The sequence below is a fragment of the Dermochelys coriacea genome, chromosome 1 (assembly GCF_009764565.3).
Source record: "Dermochelys coriacea isolate rDerCor1 chromosome 1, rDerCor1.pri.v4, whole genome shotgun sequence".
In the NCBI taxonomy this organism is placed as follows: Eukaryota; Metazoa; Chordata; order Testudines; family Dermochelyidae; genus Dermochelys; species Dermochelys coriacea.
The window spans coordinates 16193228-16208216 of NC_050068.2; the positions used below are offsets into that span (position 1 = coordinate 16193228).

A 14989-nucleotide genomic window follows, 5' to 3' on the forward strand; every position below is an offset into this window, starting at 1 on the left:
GCAAACAATACTGCTTCTGTAAAATGTTTCATTTTGGCTTCACAGATATGACCTTGGGAGCCCAGCCTCCCTCTTTGTTCTTGCCGGCTGAACAGGTGCGCAGAATTAGAAAGCAGCCATGAAGAACTAAAGAGGACTTCCTGCGTGATGTCATGATGCACCCCGTGGCCGAAAAAACAAGAACCGAAGGAGTGGCAGAACAGAAAGAAAAGGGACCGAAAGGAGAACATGGCGCACCAGAACGAAGCCACGGAGCAGCTCTTAAACATTATTGAGTGCCAAGCAGACACGCTCCAGGCATTACTAGCACTGCAAACTGAACAGCTCTGTGCCCGCCCTCACCTGCAGCCGCTGTCACAAAACTCTTTCCCATGCGCTCCCCAGACACCACCAACATACTCTTATCAACCTCCTGGCTCCAGTCTGTACCCATGGCATTCCATTCCTCCCCCATCACAGTCCAGCACTGCAGATTCTCAGTACCCACCGCACACAACACCCATCGCTCTGCAGCTTAGCTCTGCTGAAGTACAGTACCCGCTGCATTGTACTGCAGAGGACAAGGCTGCATACGATACCTGGACATATACAAATCTTTAACCGTCCCGGGACCCCACCTCCTCCTGGGACTCTCCCTTCCCCATCCCCCATAGCGCTGATGTATTTTTTTGTTTGCCTCTCTCCTTCGGTTGTTGTTTTTTAATATAAGAATTGTTTTGGTTTGAAAGCAATTTTTATTCCATTAACTGAAAGCAAACCGAGCCCTGAAAAGCAACAGGCAATTTTCTTAAACCTTCACAGTGCATCATCTGCACCAATCACAATCATCTCCTAGCATTAAAAGCACTGCTCTCCTGAGCATAGTAACAAATATTTGGAGAATTGCTAATATAGTTCCTATTTTTAAGAAAGGAAAAAAAAGTGATCCGGGTAACTACAGGCCAGTTAGTTTGACATCTGTAGTATGCAAGGTCTTGGAAAAAATTTTGAAGGAGAAATTAGTTAAGGACATTGAAGTCAATGGTAAATGGGACTAAATACAACATGGTTTTACAAAAGGTAGATCGTGCCAAACCAACCTGATCTCCTTTTTTGAGAAAGTAACAGATTTTTTAGATAAAGGAAACGCAGTGGATCTAATTTACCTAGATTTCAGTAAGGCATTTGATACCATGCCACATGGGGAATTATTAGTTAAATTGGAGAAGATGGTGATCAATATGAACATCAAAAGGTGGATAAGGAATTGGTTAAAGGGGAGACTGCAACGGGTCCTACTGAAAGGCGAACTGTCAGGCTGGAGGGAGATTACCAGTGGAGTTCCTCAGGGATCAGTTTTGGGATCAATCTTATTTAATCTTTTTATTACTGACCTTGGCACAAAAAGTGGGAGTGTGCTAATAAAGTTTGCAGATGATACAAAGCTGGGAGGTATTACCAACTCAGAGAAGGATCGGGATATTATACAGGAGGATCTGGATGACCTTGTAAACTGGAGTAATAGTAATAGGATGAAATTTAATAGTGAGAAGTGTAAGGTTATGCATTTAAGGATTAATAACAAGAATTTTAGTTATAAGCTGGGGACACATAAATTAGAAGTAACGGAAGAGGAGAAGGACCTTGGAGTATTGGTTGATCATAGGATGACTATGAGCTGCCAATGTGATATGGCTGTGAAAAAAGCTAATGCGGTTTTGGGATGCATCAGGAGAGGCATTTCCAGTAGGGATAAGGAGGTTTTAGTACCATTATACAAGGCACTGGTGATACCTCACCTAGAATACTGTGTGCAGTTCTGGTCTCCCATGTTTAAAAAGGATGAATTCAAACTGGAGCAGGTACAGAGAAGGGCTACTAGGATGATCTGAGGAATGGACAACTTGTCTTATGAAAGGAGACTCAAGGAGCTTCGCTTGTTTAGCCTAACTAAAAGAAGATTGAGGGGAGATATGATTGCTCTCTATACATATATCAGAGGGATAAATACAGGAGAGGGAGAGGAATTATTTAAGCTCAGTACCAATGTGGACACAAGAACAAATGGGTATAAACTGGCCACCAGGAAGTTTAGACTTGAAATCAGACGAAGGTTTCTAACCATCAGAGGAGTGAAGTTTCGGAATAGCCTTCCAAGGGAAGCAGTGGGGGCAAAAGATCTATTTGGCTTTAAGATTCTACTCGATAAGTTTATGGAGGAGATGGTATGATGGGATAATGTGATTTTGGTAATTAACTGATCTTTAAATATTCAGGGTAAATAGGCCTAATGGCCTGTGAAGGGATGTTAGATGGGGTGGGATCTGAGTTACCCAGGAAAGAATTTTCTGTAGTATCTGGCTGGTGAATCTTGCCCATATGCTCAGGGTTTAGCTGATCACCATATTTGGGGTCGGGAAGGAATTTTCCTCCAGGGCAGATTGGAGAGGCCCTGGAGGTTTTTCGCCTTCCTCTGTAGCATGGGGCACGGATCACTTCAGGGAAGCTTCTCTGCTCCTTGAAGTCTTTAAACCACGATTTGAGGACTTCAATAGCTCAGACATAGGTGAGGTTTTTCGTAGGAGTGGGTGGGTGAGATTCTGTGGCCTGCGTTGTGCAGGAGGTCGGACTAGATGATCAGAATGGTCCCTTCTGACCTTAGTATCTATGAATCTATGAAAAAAATATTAGTGGATTTCAGCTTCAAATTTCTGCCTCAAGGCATCACTGATCCTCATGGCCCCGCGCTGCGCCCCTCTAATAGCCCTGGTCTCTGGCTGTTCAAATTCAGCCTCCAGATACTGAGCCTCAGCGATCCAGCCCTGAGTGAAGTTTTCACCCTTCCCTTCACAAATATTATGAAGCATACAGCATGCGACTATAAGCATAGAAATACTGTCATCGGCCAGGTCCAGCCTTCCATATAGGCAGCGCCAGCGGGCCTGTAAATGCCCAAAAGCGCAGTCAACAGTCTTTCTGCACTTGCTCAGCCTATTGTTGAACTGCTCCTTGCTGCTGTCAAGGTTCCCCGTTTATGGCTTCATAAGCCATGGCATTAAGGGGTAGGCAGGGTCTCCCAGAATGACAATGGGCATTTTGACTTCCTGTACGGTGATCTTCTGGTCCGGGAAGAAAGTCCCCGCTTGCATCTTCCTGAACAGGCCAGTGTTCCAAAAGATGCATGCATCATGCACCTTTTCAGACCAGCCTGAAAAGCCCCTGATGATCCACAAGCATCTGGAGAACCATAGAGAAATACCCCTCCCAATTAATGTACTAGGTGGCTCGGTCTCTGGAGCCAGAATTGGAATATGCATGCCATCTATGGCCCCTTCGCAGTTAGAGAAGCCCATTTGTGCAAAGCCATCCACAATGTCACGCACATTGCCCAGAGTCACGGTCTTTTGAAGCAGGATAAGATCAATGGCCATTCACACTTCCATCAACACGCGTCCAATAGTCAACTTTCCAATTCTGATCTGGTTAGTGACCAATCGGAAGCAGTCTGGAGTAGCCTGCTTCCACAGTGCAATCACCACACGCTTCTTCAATGACAGGGCAGATCTCATTCTCGTGTCCTTGCACCACAGGGCTGGGGTGAGCTCATCACATAGTCCCATGAAGGTGGCTTTCCTCATCCAAAATTCTGGAGCCACTGCTCATCATCCCAGATGTGCATGACAGTGTGATGCCACCACTTAATCCTTGTTTCCTGAGCCCAAAAGCGGTGTTCCACTGTGGTCAGCATCTCCGTGAATGCCACAAGCAATCTCGAGTCGTAGCTACTGAGTGTGGCAAGATCAATGTCAAACTCCTCTTGCTTTTGTAGTTTAAGGAATAACTCCACTGCCACTCATGACGTGTTAGTGAGAGCCAGCAGCATACTGGTCAATAGTGCGGGATCCATTCCTGCAGACCGAAGAGGCAGAGCACGCAGTACACAAACTGTTGAAAGATGGCGCCAAATGCAAACGGAAACACAGGGATTTCTGGAATGCAAAGCAATGCATCACGGGGCACTGGGACAGGAACCAGGATGCCCTGTAACCCCTTCCGCCTTCCCACAATTCTTAGCAGCAGAAGAGGAAGAGCTGCTCTGTGGGATAGCTGCCCAGAATGCACCACTCCGAATACCGCTGCAAGTGCCACAAGTGTGAACACACTATTGCACAGACAGCTGACAGTGTGAACACACAACAGCAGTTTCCCCTCAGCGCTCTCTGAGCGGCACTGTAACAGCTGGCAATGTAACTTTGTCAGTGTAGACATAACCGAAGGGTTAAACTGAGTGAACTCTTTACACTGCACTTAGGCCCAGAAAAGGCAAGTGGCTCGGAGGGATGAGAAAACAAAGCCTTGTGACAACATGTGAAGCCACTCAGATCTCTATTCCCGCAGTTCAAAGTGACCAAAGGATAGGCTTTAGGAAAGTGTTATCACTGTGAAGTGATCCAGCACCTAGCTTAGACAGAAGAATTGGAAAGGGGGAGCAAATTAGTCCTAAGTAAAACTAGGGGACCTACAGGAACTGAGCCAGCTGGTGAGGGGAAGAACATTGGTTTTCTTGTAACTTTCTAAAGGGAAAGAACATTTTTCCCATTGATTTGAAAGAGGTGAGGCTTGTAGGGCCTGATCCAGATCCCACTGAAGTCCATGGAAAGAGTCCCATTGATTTCAATTGTAGCTGCCCCAGCCCTCAGTCTTTGACCCTAAAAGACTAATACATATACTTAACATTATGCTGTGACTTCAGTGATTGCAAAACCTTGCTGAGGCAGGGACTATGTTGTCTATGTCTTACACAGCACTGTATGCGCTGTTGGTATAAAAGGTATAACAACATTGTGCCAGAGCGAATCCTACCCTTAGCTTTTCTAGGATGTTTCTAGGATTCTTCTACATTCACCTTGGGTGACATAGGCAGACAGTGTGATGTCGCTATTTGTGAAGTAATGTCCTCACTGACAGCAAATGAAACAAGACTGGTGCAAAGGAGTGGGCAGCAAGGACAAGCAGCACTGCAAACAGTGATGTACTAAAGGCTTAATATTCAGGAAGAATTCAAAAAGACATTTTGGTCCAAATTTTCAAACATGGCCTTTAAGGCCCTGATCCTGTAAATTATTGCAACAGATGGACTTCTGAGCCTGCACAGTGCCCCAATGACTTTATGGGGGGGGCTCTCTACAGGCACACAGACCCATGTGGGATACCTTTCAGGATTGGGGCCTAATTCTGGATAACATCTTTAGACCTCTGCCATTCTCATTGACTTCCACTTGAGTTGTATGTGCTCTGTCCCATGATCCCTAAAGCTTAGCACCCAGACAGTGAGAGGCTCAAAATCAGAGGTGACCATCTTAGTTCCTGAACAGATGTGGCAGGTTATGCAGATGTTTTTTTCTCTTGTATCTTCATCTATCCTTCCTATCTGCCTGTGCTGCTTTGTATACCTCATAAAAAAAAAACAACAACCTAAAGATATCTGAAGATGTCCAGTTGTTAGGGAATTGGAAGACTCAGGTTTAATTCCTTGCTCTGCAACAGACTTCCTATGTGACTTCCTGGGCAAGTCACTTAGATCCAAATGTTTAAAGCTATTTAGGCATTGCTGCACTCAGCATTGTAATGCCTAACTGATTTAGGAGCCTATTTGTCATGAGATTGAGGCTCCTAAATCAGTTAGATGTTGCAATGCTGAGCACAGCAAACCCTAAATAATGTTAAAAATCTGGGCCTTAGTGTCTCTGTATCTCAGTTCCCATTATTTGTAAAGTGAGGATAACAGCATTTCCCCACCTCAAAGTGGTGTTGTGAAGATAAACAGATTAAAGATTGCAAGGGCCTAAGATATTATAGTTATGGGGGCCATATAAGTACCACAGATAGACAGTGGCATCTCATAATGTTCCTCTTTGCTTGTTAGGCAGCATGTCGGTGTAGTTGATTTTTCTTAAGATTGTCTTAAAGGTGAGAAACTTTGAAAACTAACTGGTGATTCTGGATGCCTAATTATAGATACCTTAAAGGGGCCTGATTTTCAGAAAGTACTAACCACCCAACGTTATCCAAAAATCAGGACTTTTTATGGTCTCTTAAGTTGGGCACCCAAAAATTGAGGCACTCAAAATCACCAGTCACTTTGGAAAATATGGCTTAAAAGATTATTGTAATCTGGGAGATCACATGAATAAGAAGCAAAGTAAAAAGTGATTTTGATTTTGAAAATCCCTTCTGTTATTAAAATTTCTATTAATAACAGAGATACGGGGTTACTCTTTGATTTTAATTAGAAAAGATGGGTTTGCAATATATGGAGCACAAAAATAAAATGTTAAAGAAAGAAAATCTGTGGGTCTTTACCTACTACTTTAGTTCTTCAATATTAGTTTGAAATTTTAGTTGAACATTTTCACAAAAATACTACTACATTAGTACCTTTTTCGATGGAGTGGAACTCAGATAAAGAAGTCTAATGTATCTTCAAAAATACCTTTTGTTCCATGTGCATTATTTTTGCAATTTACATGGGGATTTGGAACAGCAGCTCCATGGGTGTTACTTACTTTGGATGGACTCCTCTAAAGCTGAGTTTACACAGCTGTGGAAAGAAAACCTAGCAGGGGTCAATTAAAAAGTGCAACACAAATCCTTAGCCAGGCATTCTCAGGCAGTCCTGCTGTTGAGACAGCCACTATACACAGAGAATGAGTGCTCTAACTATATTAAACTTAGTCCTAATCAAAATAAGCTTTTACCAATTTTCCCCATTTAGGGGACATAAAGAGCTGCCTTTGTCATTTAAAGTCTATGCTGACTAAGCCTCATAGAAACAGAACTTTAAGGAACCAAGGCAATTAAATCCATTTAGAGAGGTTAGAAGAGCCTTAGCATTTTAGACATGATGGACTTGTACAGTCTGTGCTTCTCATTCAGGTGAACTCCCAGATTATGGGTTGATAGGATGCATAGTAAGTCAATGAGGCTTTCAAAGGTCACCTTTGTTTTTTGCTGATAGCAGAGTGATAGTGACATGGTAGCAGGTCACAAATGTGCTGGATTTACCTGCACTTCTCATTACAGAACAACTCGAGTCACCAAGCAAATGAGACCCCAGACACACTGTCTCTGTGTGGGACATATTTATTACCAACCTGCAGAATTTTACACACAAAGGCGGCCCTGGGGAATGTAAAGCCTTGACAAACTGATGCAAAGAGAGGAGTATAAATAAGCAGACAGCTGAAGAGCCTAAAGTCTCACTAACTCAACAGCACATCAATAATACAATAATGTCATCAACTCACTGTAGACTCTAAACAATGCTTTTTCTGTTGTTCAGTTAATTAGTAAAAGAAGAGATTAAGAGGTTTAATCTCTCTCTCTCTCTCTCTACCTGGAGGGGGTGTCGAGACAGATAGATAGATAGATAGACTATGCTCATATAAGAATTACTGAGGATGTTAGATTGGGCAGCTTTTGTCTCCAACCATCACTGTGTTACTGTGAAAAGAAAAGGAGTACCCGTGGCACCTTAGAGACTAACAAATTTAAATTTGTTAGTCTCTAAGGTGCCACGGGTACTCCTTTTCTTTTTGCGAATACAGACTAACATGGCTGCTACTCTGAAACCTGTGTTACTGTACTCCTTTTTGCGAATACAGACTAACACGGCTGCTACTCTGAAACCTGTGTTACTGTACTCCTTTTCTTTTTGCGAATACAGACTAACACGGCTGCTACTCTGAAACCTGTGTTACTGTGAACACTAAAGGGTCACCTACACCACTGCGAGCTTGACTATACTAGTGACTGAAGGGAGGTAGGAGGATATGAATTTTAAGCAGTTTCCTGAATGAATGCAACACAGTATTTTCCCCCTGTTCTCCTTATGATGACAATTCATGAAAGATAACCTTCTCCACTGAAAAGCCCTGAAGTTTTTACCACAGCAAATGCAAGAAAGAGAAGAAAAAGGAAGGTGAGGAGGGGAGGAATTAATTCAATGTCAAACTTTTTTCCCTTTCCATACTAGGAAACCTTCTTAAAAGCTCAACAGAAATGGGGCTAAGCTGTTACCAGATGCTGTAAACCTCTCGCTTTTTTTTTTTTTGTAGATGTCTGTGAATGGCTTCACCCCCATAAATCAGACCTTCCTGCAATTATCACTCTGGTTGGATAGCAGTGGGCTGACTGGCCATTGTTGTTTCACTGCTGGTATCTGCACTACATCAGGTTGCACTGTCCTTGATGAATTTAACATTGCTTTATCAATTAGCTTTGTCTCCCTTTTTACAAGTCATTGTCTTTAGGATGCGAAGTTGTAAAGCAAATCATTTTATTTCCTTTACATCCTCATTCTTTTAGTGGGATCCCTTTCCAGGGTGACTCCTACTAAGGTAAGTGGGAGTTGGAAGCATTCAGTACCAAGTAGGATAGAGTCCTGTTGCTGCTTTTGTATTTTGCCCTTAGGAAATTTATCAAGGCTACCTGCAGAAATTTGGATCCATAACCTATTTCTGGCCTGTGTGTGTGAAGGTAACGTGCTGATGTCACTTGTCACAACTCATATTTGGGTTAAAACATGCAGGCTGAGGCTTTAGAAATTAGTTCTTAAATCTGTGTTCTCATAATGCAGCCACTGAGATTGTCTCGTATCTGTACCAATCTGAGAGTGGAAGGCCCAGGGAAACCATAAAAGCAGACCCAGTGAAAAGTTTCTCATAGTCTTGAAGTCCTGCAGGACACAATCCCCTGGCCTGTTTACAATTCAAGCAAAGTAAACATTTGACAAAGCCTGAATTCCATCTGATCTCCGAACTGGTCATTTGAAAGGAAATGTTCCTGACACTGACACACAGAATTGACACAGAAAGTTTTGCAGACTGCCTGACACGCTGTCCCGCAGCGAAAACGCGACTGTGAAGTTGTGTGACATTTCAGCCGAGCTTCTGCCTCAACCATAATCAGCATTTCAGAGCTGGGCTCAGGTGCTGTCTCAAGTTAGGTGATTTGCTCCAACCAGCACAGCAATACTTCGTTCAGCAGAGAGACCAGGACACAATCCACAGGAAACACAGGGGGTTTAAAACAACACACATAGTGGCTGTAACACTGAAGCAGAAAGTCATCAAACACATGGTGAATTACTATTCAAAGTCCAGGAGGCAAACCAAACCTGCATCCTACAGGCCCACACACAACTTGTAAGACAAGCAAGCAGTAAAGTAGGTAGAGAGAATAACTCACCATTGGCAGGTACACAGAGGTTTCCAGAGCCACTTTTAACTAAGAATGAATTAGGGACAAACTCTTCCTCAGAGTCAGAGTCCTGGGTTGGCTGGGCCACACCATTGCCTAGCAACCTTCTCTGGCTCTCATTGGCCGCAGGGGGAGGGGGAGGGGAAGGGGACTGCTCAATAGGGGTCGATGAAGTGGATGAACAATGCAAAGGAGGACCTGTGAACCACAAACACAGACAGAAACATAAAAATCTATAAGACACACAAGGAAAATCAACAGAAAACATGCAAAGTGGGGGCGGGGGGGGGGGGGGACTTTCAAAAACAGGACATACTGCACATATTTATTAACATATCTGTGTAAAAACGCACGGTGTGTGAATTTACACACTGCATATACAGGTCTCTATATTTATGTATACTTAAATATACATACACTTAAATATGAATATGTTATAGAGTGTGCTTCTTATAAATCCTGTAATTTCCAAACTAATGTAGAAGGTGTGTCTCTAATGAAATGTACACTATCAACAAATTTAAGCACCAAATTTAGGCTTTTTTTACGTTTTACTAAATTTATCATTAGATATGCTTTTGTGATTTCTTAACAGTTATTCAGAACCATTCTTGGTTTGGATTTAATCATTCCTCTGTACTGTTTATAACCCAAAGAGCCCTTACTCACATGAGAAAACGGGGGCAGGAAAGACTCAAACACTGCAGTGACCTGCTAGTGCATGTCAGCACGCCAATGAAACTGACTAGCAAGAGGCTAGAACAAAAGTAAATCCAGACAGTATAATTTCATGAAGTCAAGAGAGAGGCAGTATAATAAGTATTATTTATATAGGGCCACTCCTGACTCAGGAAAAGTTCCTATTGACATCAAAAGAAGTTAGATTGGGCCAAAAGTGAGTATTTAGGCCCCAGTTCTGCAAACATACTGCAAAGAGTTTGCAGGATCTGGATCTTAATACTTAATGGATAGTAAAAATATTTCAAACAGATTTTCAAAACAAAACTGTCAAATCAAAAATCCGAAGTGACTAAAAGAAAGGCTGTTATATTTATTCAAGCCTGATGTCTGAATATGTGCAATACATCAATAAAAACAGAGGGAATATAAACACAGACATATAATAAGTTAAAATACAGGACAATGCATTTAACAATGAATTTTTTCCTTGAAACATTTCATATGAAAATCATAATGATAAATCTGTCACATTTTCCAAATACTAAAAAATCATCATAAGAACATAAGAATGGCCCTCTGGGTCAGATCAAGGGTCCATCTAACCCAGTATCCTGTCTTCTGACAGTGGCCAGGTGCCCCAGAGGGAATGAACAGAACAGGTAATCATTAAGTGATCCATCCCCTATTGCTCATTCCCAACTTCTGGCAAACAGAGAAATCGATCATAAGAAATCCATCAAAATTACTCAGTGCTGAAAAATCAGCAGGAAAACTCTGTCAAACTTTCTTAAAAAAATGTTTTTAAAAAGCTTTACTTGACCATAACAAAAACACATGCCACATCATGGTTGCACAGTATTTCTTACTAAACATAATGTTGTTTGCAGTGGTGTTGTAGCTGTATTGAGAGGATATTAGAGAGACAAGGTGGGGGAGGTAATATCTTTTACTGGAGCAACTTCTGTTGGTGAAAGAGACCAGCTTTTAAGCTACTCAGAGCTCTGCTTCAGGTCTGAGAAAGGTACTCAGAGTGTCACAGCTAAATACAAGGTGTAACAGATTGTTTAGCATAAGTAAAAAGAACAGGCATCTGTGGCATCTTAAGTAGTTAACATATTCTAAAGGACCTTTCAATATGAAGTAGCCTGTTAACACCCCTGCAGTCACAGGACCACATAGGGGGGCGTTAATGGGTTACAGATTATTGTAATACGCCATAAATCCATGATTTTTAGTGAATAGCAAAGTTATGAATTTAAGATCCCAGGCTCATCTTTTGAAACTGCTGTGCAGGTTTCCTTTGAGGACAAGGATGGGGAAGTCAGATATGGAGTGATCCTTTTTTGGAAGTGTTTGCCAATGGGTGATATGCTATTCTTGTCTTTTACCCTTTTTCTGTTTGAGTTCATCCGAGAGTATAATGATTCTCTGGTCTCACCCTGGGAACACCAATATGCCTCAAATTCTCCTCACTGTACCTAGGTCAGGCAGCACACGTTGCACATACCATCATACATTATATTTAGAGCCCATTAAGACTGACCAGTAGGCATAATGATCTGAAAAGAAGTCCTAAATTCAAAATGTCTACATTTTGTCAGTTTATGTCGGATGGTTAACGTTATATATATACACATACATATAACTTTATACTATACACACATACAATATACTGCAGTTCATTAGATTTTATTTTCTCTGATACTGACATATTGGTTAGTGAAAAGAAAAAAGTGGGGAAACCCCGTCGCCCCCCATTGACAACACTGATTTTAATCAGCTGCCCCCTTACAGCTTACACACTAAACTTTCCACAGACTTCAATGGGAGTTACCCATGCCTTAAGCAGTACATGATCAGACCTTTAATATGAAAGATTCAACTGAAATCATGCAGCAATTTGCAGGTCACTGGCATGTACTGCTGTGTATCCTGGAAAACCTCATCTTATGCATATGGATGCAACAGAGGATTCTACAAGATACACGATGAAGATGTGTACCAGGCATTTACACTCACAGCTGTATGACTTGTTATACAGGGCATATAAACACTTCACATTACACGTATCAACAATTATTATGTGTATAAATCAAACATATCTGACAGCCTCATCAAAAAGAATTATCTACATTTTCATGGATGGATAAAAAGCCAAAAAATAAAATTTGATCAGTAATACAAATAAATAAATAATCTAACAAAATTAAAGCAAGAAGGAAATCCAAGATATAGGGGTAAATCCTGCCCACTTTCTCACCCAAGTAATCCCTTTAAAGCCAATGGGATTACATGCCTGAGTAAAGCAAGCAGGATTTGGCCCATATGCTTTCATTCTGGCTGCCAGAGCAAAATTTCTAATTGATTGGTACGAAATGAATCCACAGCAACACTGGGTTGCTATGGAACCTGAGCATGTAGGCCAAGTCTGTCTGCAACATGTGCTATTTCTCCCTCAAAAAATGATAAAACAGAAGGACTAGATAACCATTCATTATGCACATTCTTGCAATTTGGAAACTAACAGAAAAATAAAACCATATTCCAACTATGAGCCCCTTGGCACCAATTTATAACAATGCCATATATCCTCTTGTATTTAATAGTCAAATTATGCTCTTTGGATTTGAGGCAGGAATAATATAATTTGAAAAGATCTGTATGAATGGTATGTTACTTTCTCTGGGTCAGAGAGAGCTAGCAAACTTATTGTTACCAATGTGCCAGTATTTCCGATTAAGACATTTTTGGAACAATCAGGTAAAGATAAGCTAGGACCTCTAGCAGACCTATAGAAGTTATTAAGAAACACAACTTTGGAAATGGATTAACAGAAATGTTCTATTTCCCTACTTAACTAAAAAACCTCGCAAAATATATACACCCGCTTTATCACTAGGAGAAAAACAGCCCAAAATAGACACAACATAGTTTGAGAAAAAGATAAAACAAATAATAAGCAATACTTCCGTTTACACTATACATTTGGGCATAATCCTGCAAAATATGGTGCAACAGTCTCCTAAGAGTAGGGTGACCAGACGTCCTCTTTTTAAAGGGACGGTCCCATATTTAAGCTCTCCTGCAGGTGTCCTGACTTTTTCTTTAAAACAGGCAAATTGTGCCATATTTTCTGTCTCCCCCTCATCAGTACTGGCAGGTCCTGCTGCAGGCCAGATCCCTGTTCGCCAGCCTACCAACGGTGGGTGGGTGGGTGGGGAAGTTTCCAGTGGCCGACGATGAGGATGGGTGTGCAAGGCTGGTGGTGGGGCAAAGATGCAGCATGTAGGGCCGGCCGGTCCCCCTGCTGGTCCATCAGCGCAGACCCCGCTGTGTGCTGGCTCTCAGCCAGCAGGCCCCCCCCGTCCCATTTCCGGCCAGTACCGTCTGCACACTGCGAGCTGCGGTGGCCGGTGAGTGTGGGCAGGTGCCAGGCAGCAGCCGGTTATGCATCGTCTCTGCTGCCCACCAATCGGCCCTTTATGTGCTCCCCCTCTCGCTGTCCTCTCCCTGCTTTGCCCTCAGCAGGGCGCATCCTGCTCCCAGCGCTGTGCGGAGAACCAGCCCCTGGTCGGAGCGCTCAGCTCATCAACAGCCTGGCCTGCAGGCTCCTTCCTTCCCCTGCTGCCTCTGGCTGAGCTGGTGCCCTGGGAAAGCTCAAGACGCTCTGGCTGAGGCAATGGCCAGGAGGAGCCAAACCCTGCATGTGCCAAGACCTGCACAGCACTGGCATGAGGAAGCCTCTCCACCCCTCAGTTAAGCTCTGGAGTGATGTTGAGGGCAAGCGATTTCCAGCCTGATCACACCCCAGCCCTGCAGACCCCACAGCAGCTCCCCAAGCAGGGGTTTAGAACTGTCTTCACTGGCCCCCCCCCTGCCCTGGGTCCTGCCCCCAGAGACCGCGGGGCTGCTCCATGCCCTAGGCACCCTCCTCTGCTGAGCCACGTTTCTGGCCGGGTTTGCTGAAACCCCTGCAGTCAACTTCCCTGGGCCCTGGTGCACAATGCATCCTTAGGGCTCAACCCCTTCCTGCCTGTGCTGTAGCCATGGGACAGGAGGCAGCTGGGTTATTTCAGTGACCAGCAACAGCCTGGAGGTGTTAGCTGCCTTTCAACACTGTGTGGGCAGGAAAGGACAAGCTGCTCTCAGCCACCATGGATGGGAGGGGGGGGAAGAGATGAGCTCTGCAAAGACCTGGGCTAGGTCATCCCTTCCCCCACTCCTCCTCCCCTGCAGCTAGAAGCAGCTCCAGTCCCTTCCCTTCTGCACAGTGTCAAAAGGCGGCTGCTGGCCACATTCTGGTATGAGCCCTGGAAGAAATCTAGGGGTGGAGCATGTGACCCTGAGCGCCTCCCCCAAGGTTGCTTCCGGAAGACGTAGTGCCAGGTACCAGGAGAGGCAGGTCCATCCCAGGGGCCCAGCCAGGCATGGAGGGCGGATTGCGAGTGTCAAGTCGGATCGCTTAGTCACCTTCCCTGTGTGAGAGAGATATACGGGAGTAAAAAGAAAAGGAGTACCCGTGGCACCTTAGAGACTAACAAATTTATTAGAGCATAAGCTTTCGTGAGCTACAGCTCACTTCATCGGATGCATCGTGAGCTGTAGCTCACGAAAGCTTATGCTCTAATAAATTTGTTAGTCTCTAAGGTGCCACAAGTACTCCTTTTCTTTTTGCGAATACAGACTAACACGGCTGCTACTCTGAAACTTAAATTAAGAGTAATTTTACCAGGTGTCCCATATTCAGCATAGGGAAATATCCTCACCCTACCTAAGAGGCAAGGTACACCTTGCATGATCAGGCCCTTAGATACTTTACCATACTGGACATCAAGATGTTATTCAAAATGGGTTGCATTAACTCTAACATATATTGGAAGTGTGATGACGTATATGAACCCCATACTGGCCACAAAGAGTTAATGAGCTGCTCTGGGCTCAATCAGCTTGGCTCTGCTTCACCTAAAACAGCTGTCACGCTGGGTGGGGGAGGTTAGAAGGAGAGAGTGAGCTGAACTGGGGACTGACCAAGAGGAAGGACTGCAGGCAGACTAGCAGCAACCATGTC

General features: G+C 43.5%; 1 protein-coding gene across 3 annotated transcripts in view; it reads right to left on the reverse strand.

Moving 5' to 3' along the window:
* Positions 1-14989, reverse strand: part of TENM4 (teneurin transmembrane protein 4) — a 1775651-nt gene that overhangs the window by 325216 nt on the left and 1435446 nt on the right. For 2 of the 3 annotated variants that reach the window (XM_043504093.1, XM_038368402.2), the window contains one exon: positions 9229-9438. The exons of the other annotated variant lie outside the window; for it this stretch is intronic. In XM_043504093.1, the coding sequence (XP_043360028.1) occupies positions 9229-9438 (210 nt within the window). The remainder of the gene's footprint in view (positions 1-9228; positions 9439-14989) is intronic. 3 annotated transcript variants of the gene reach the window in all.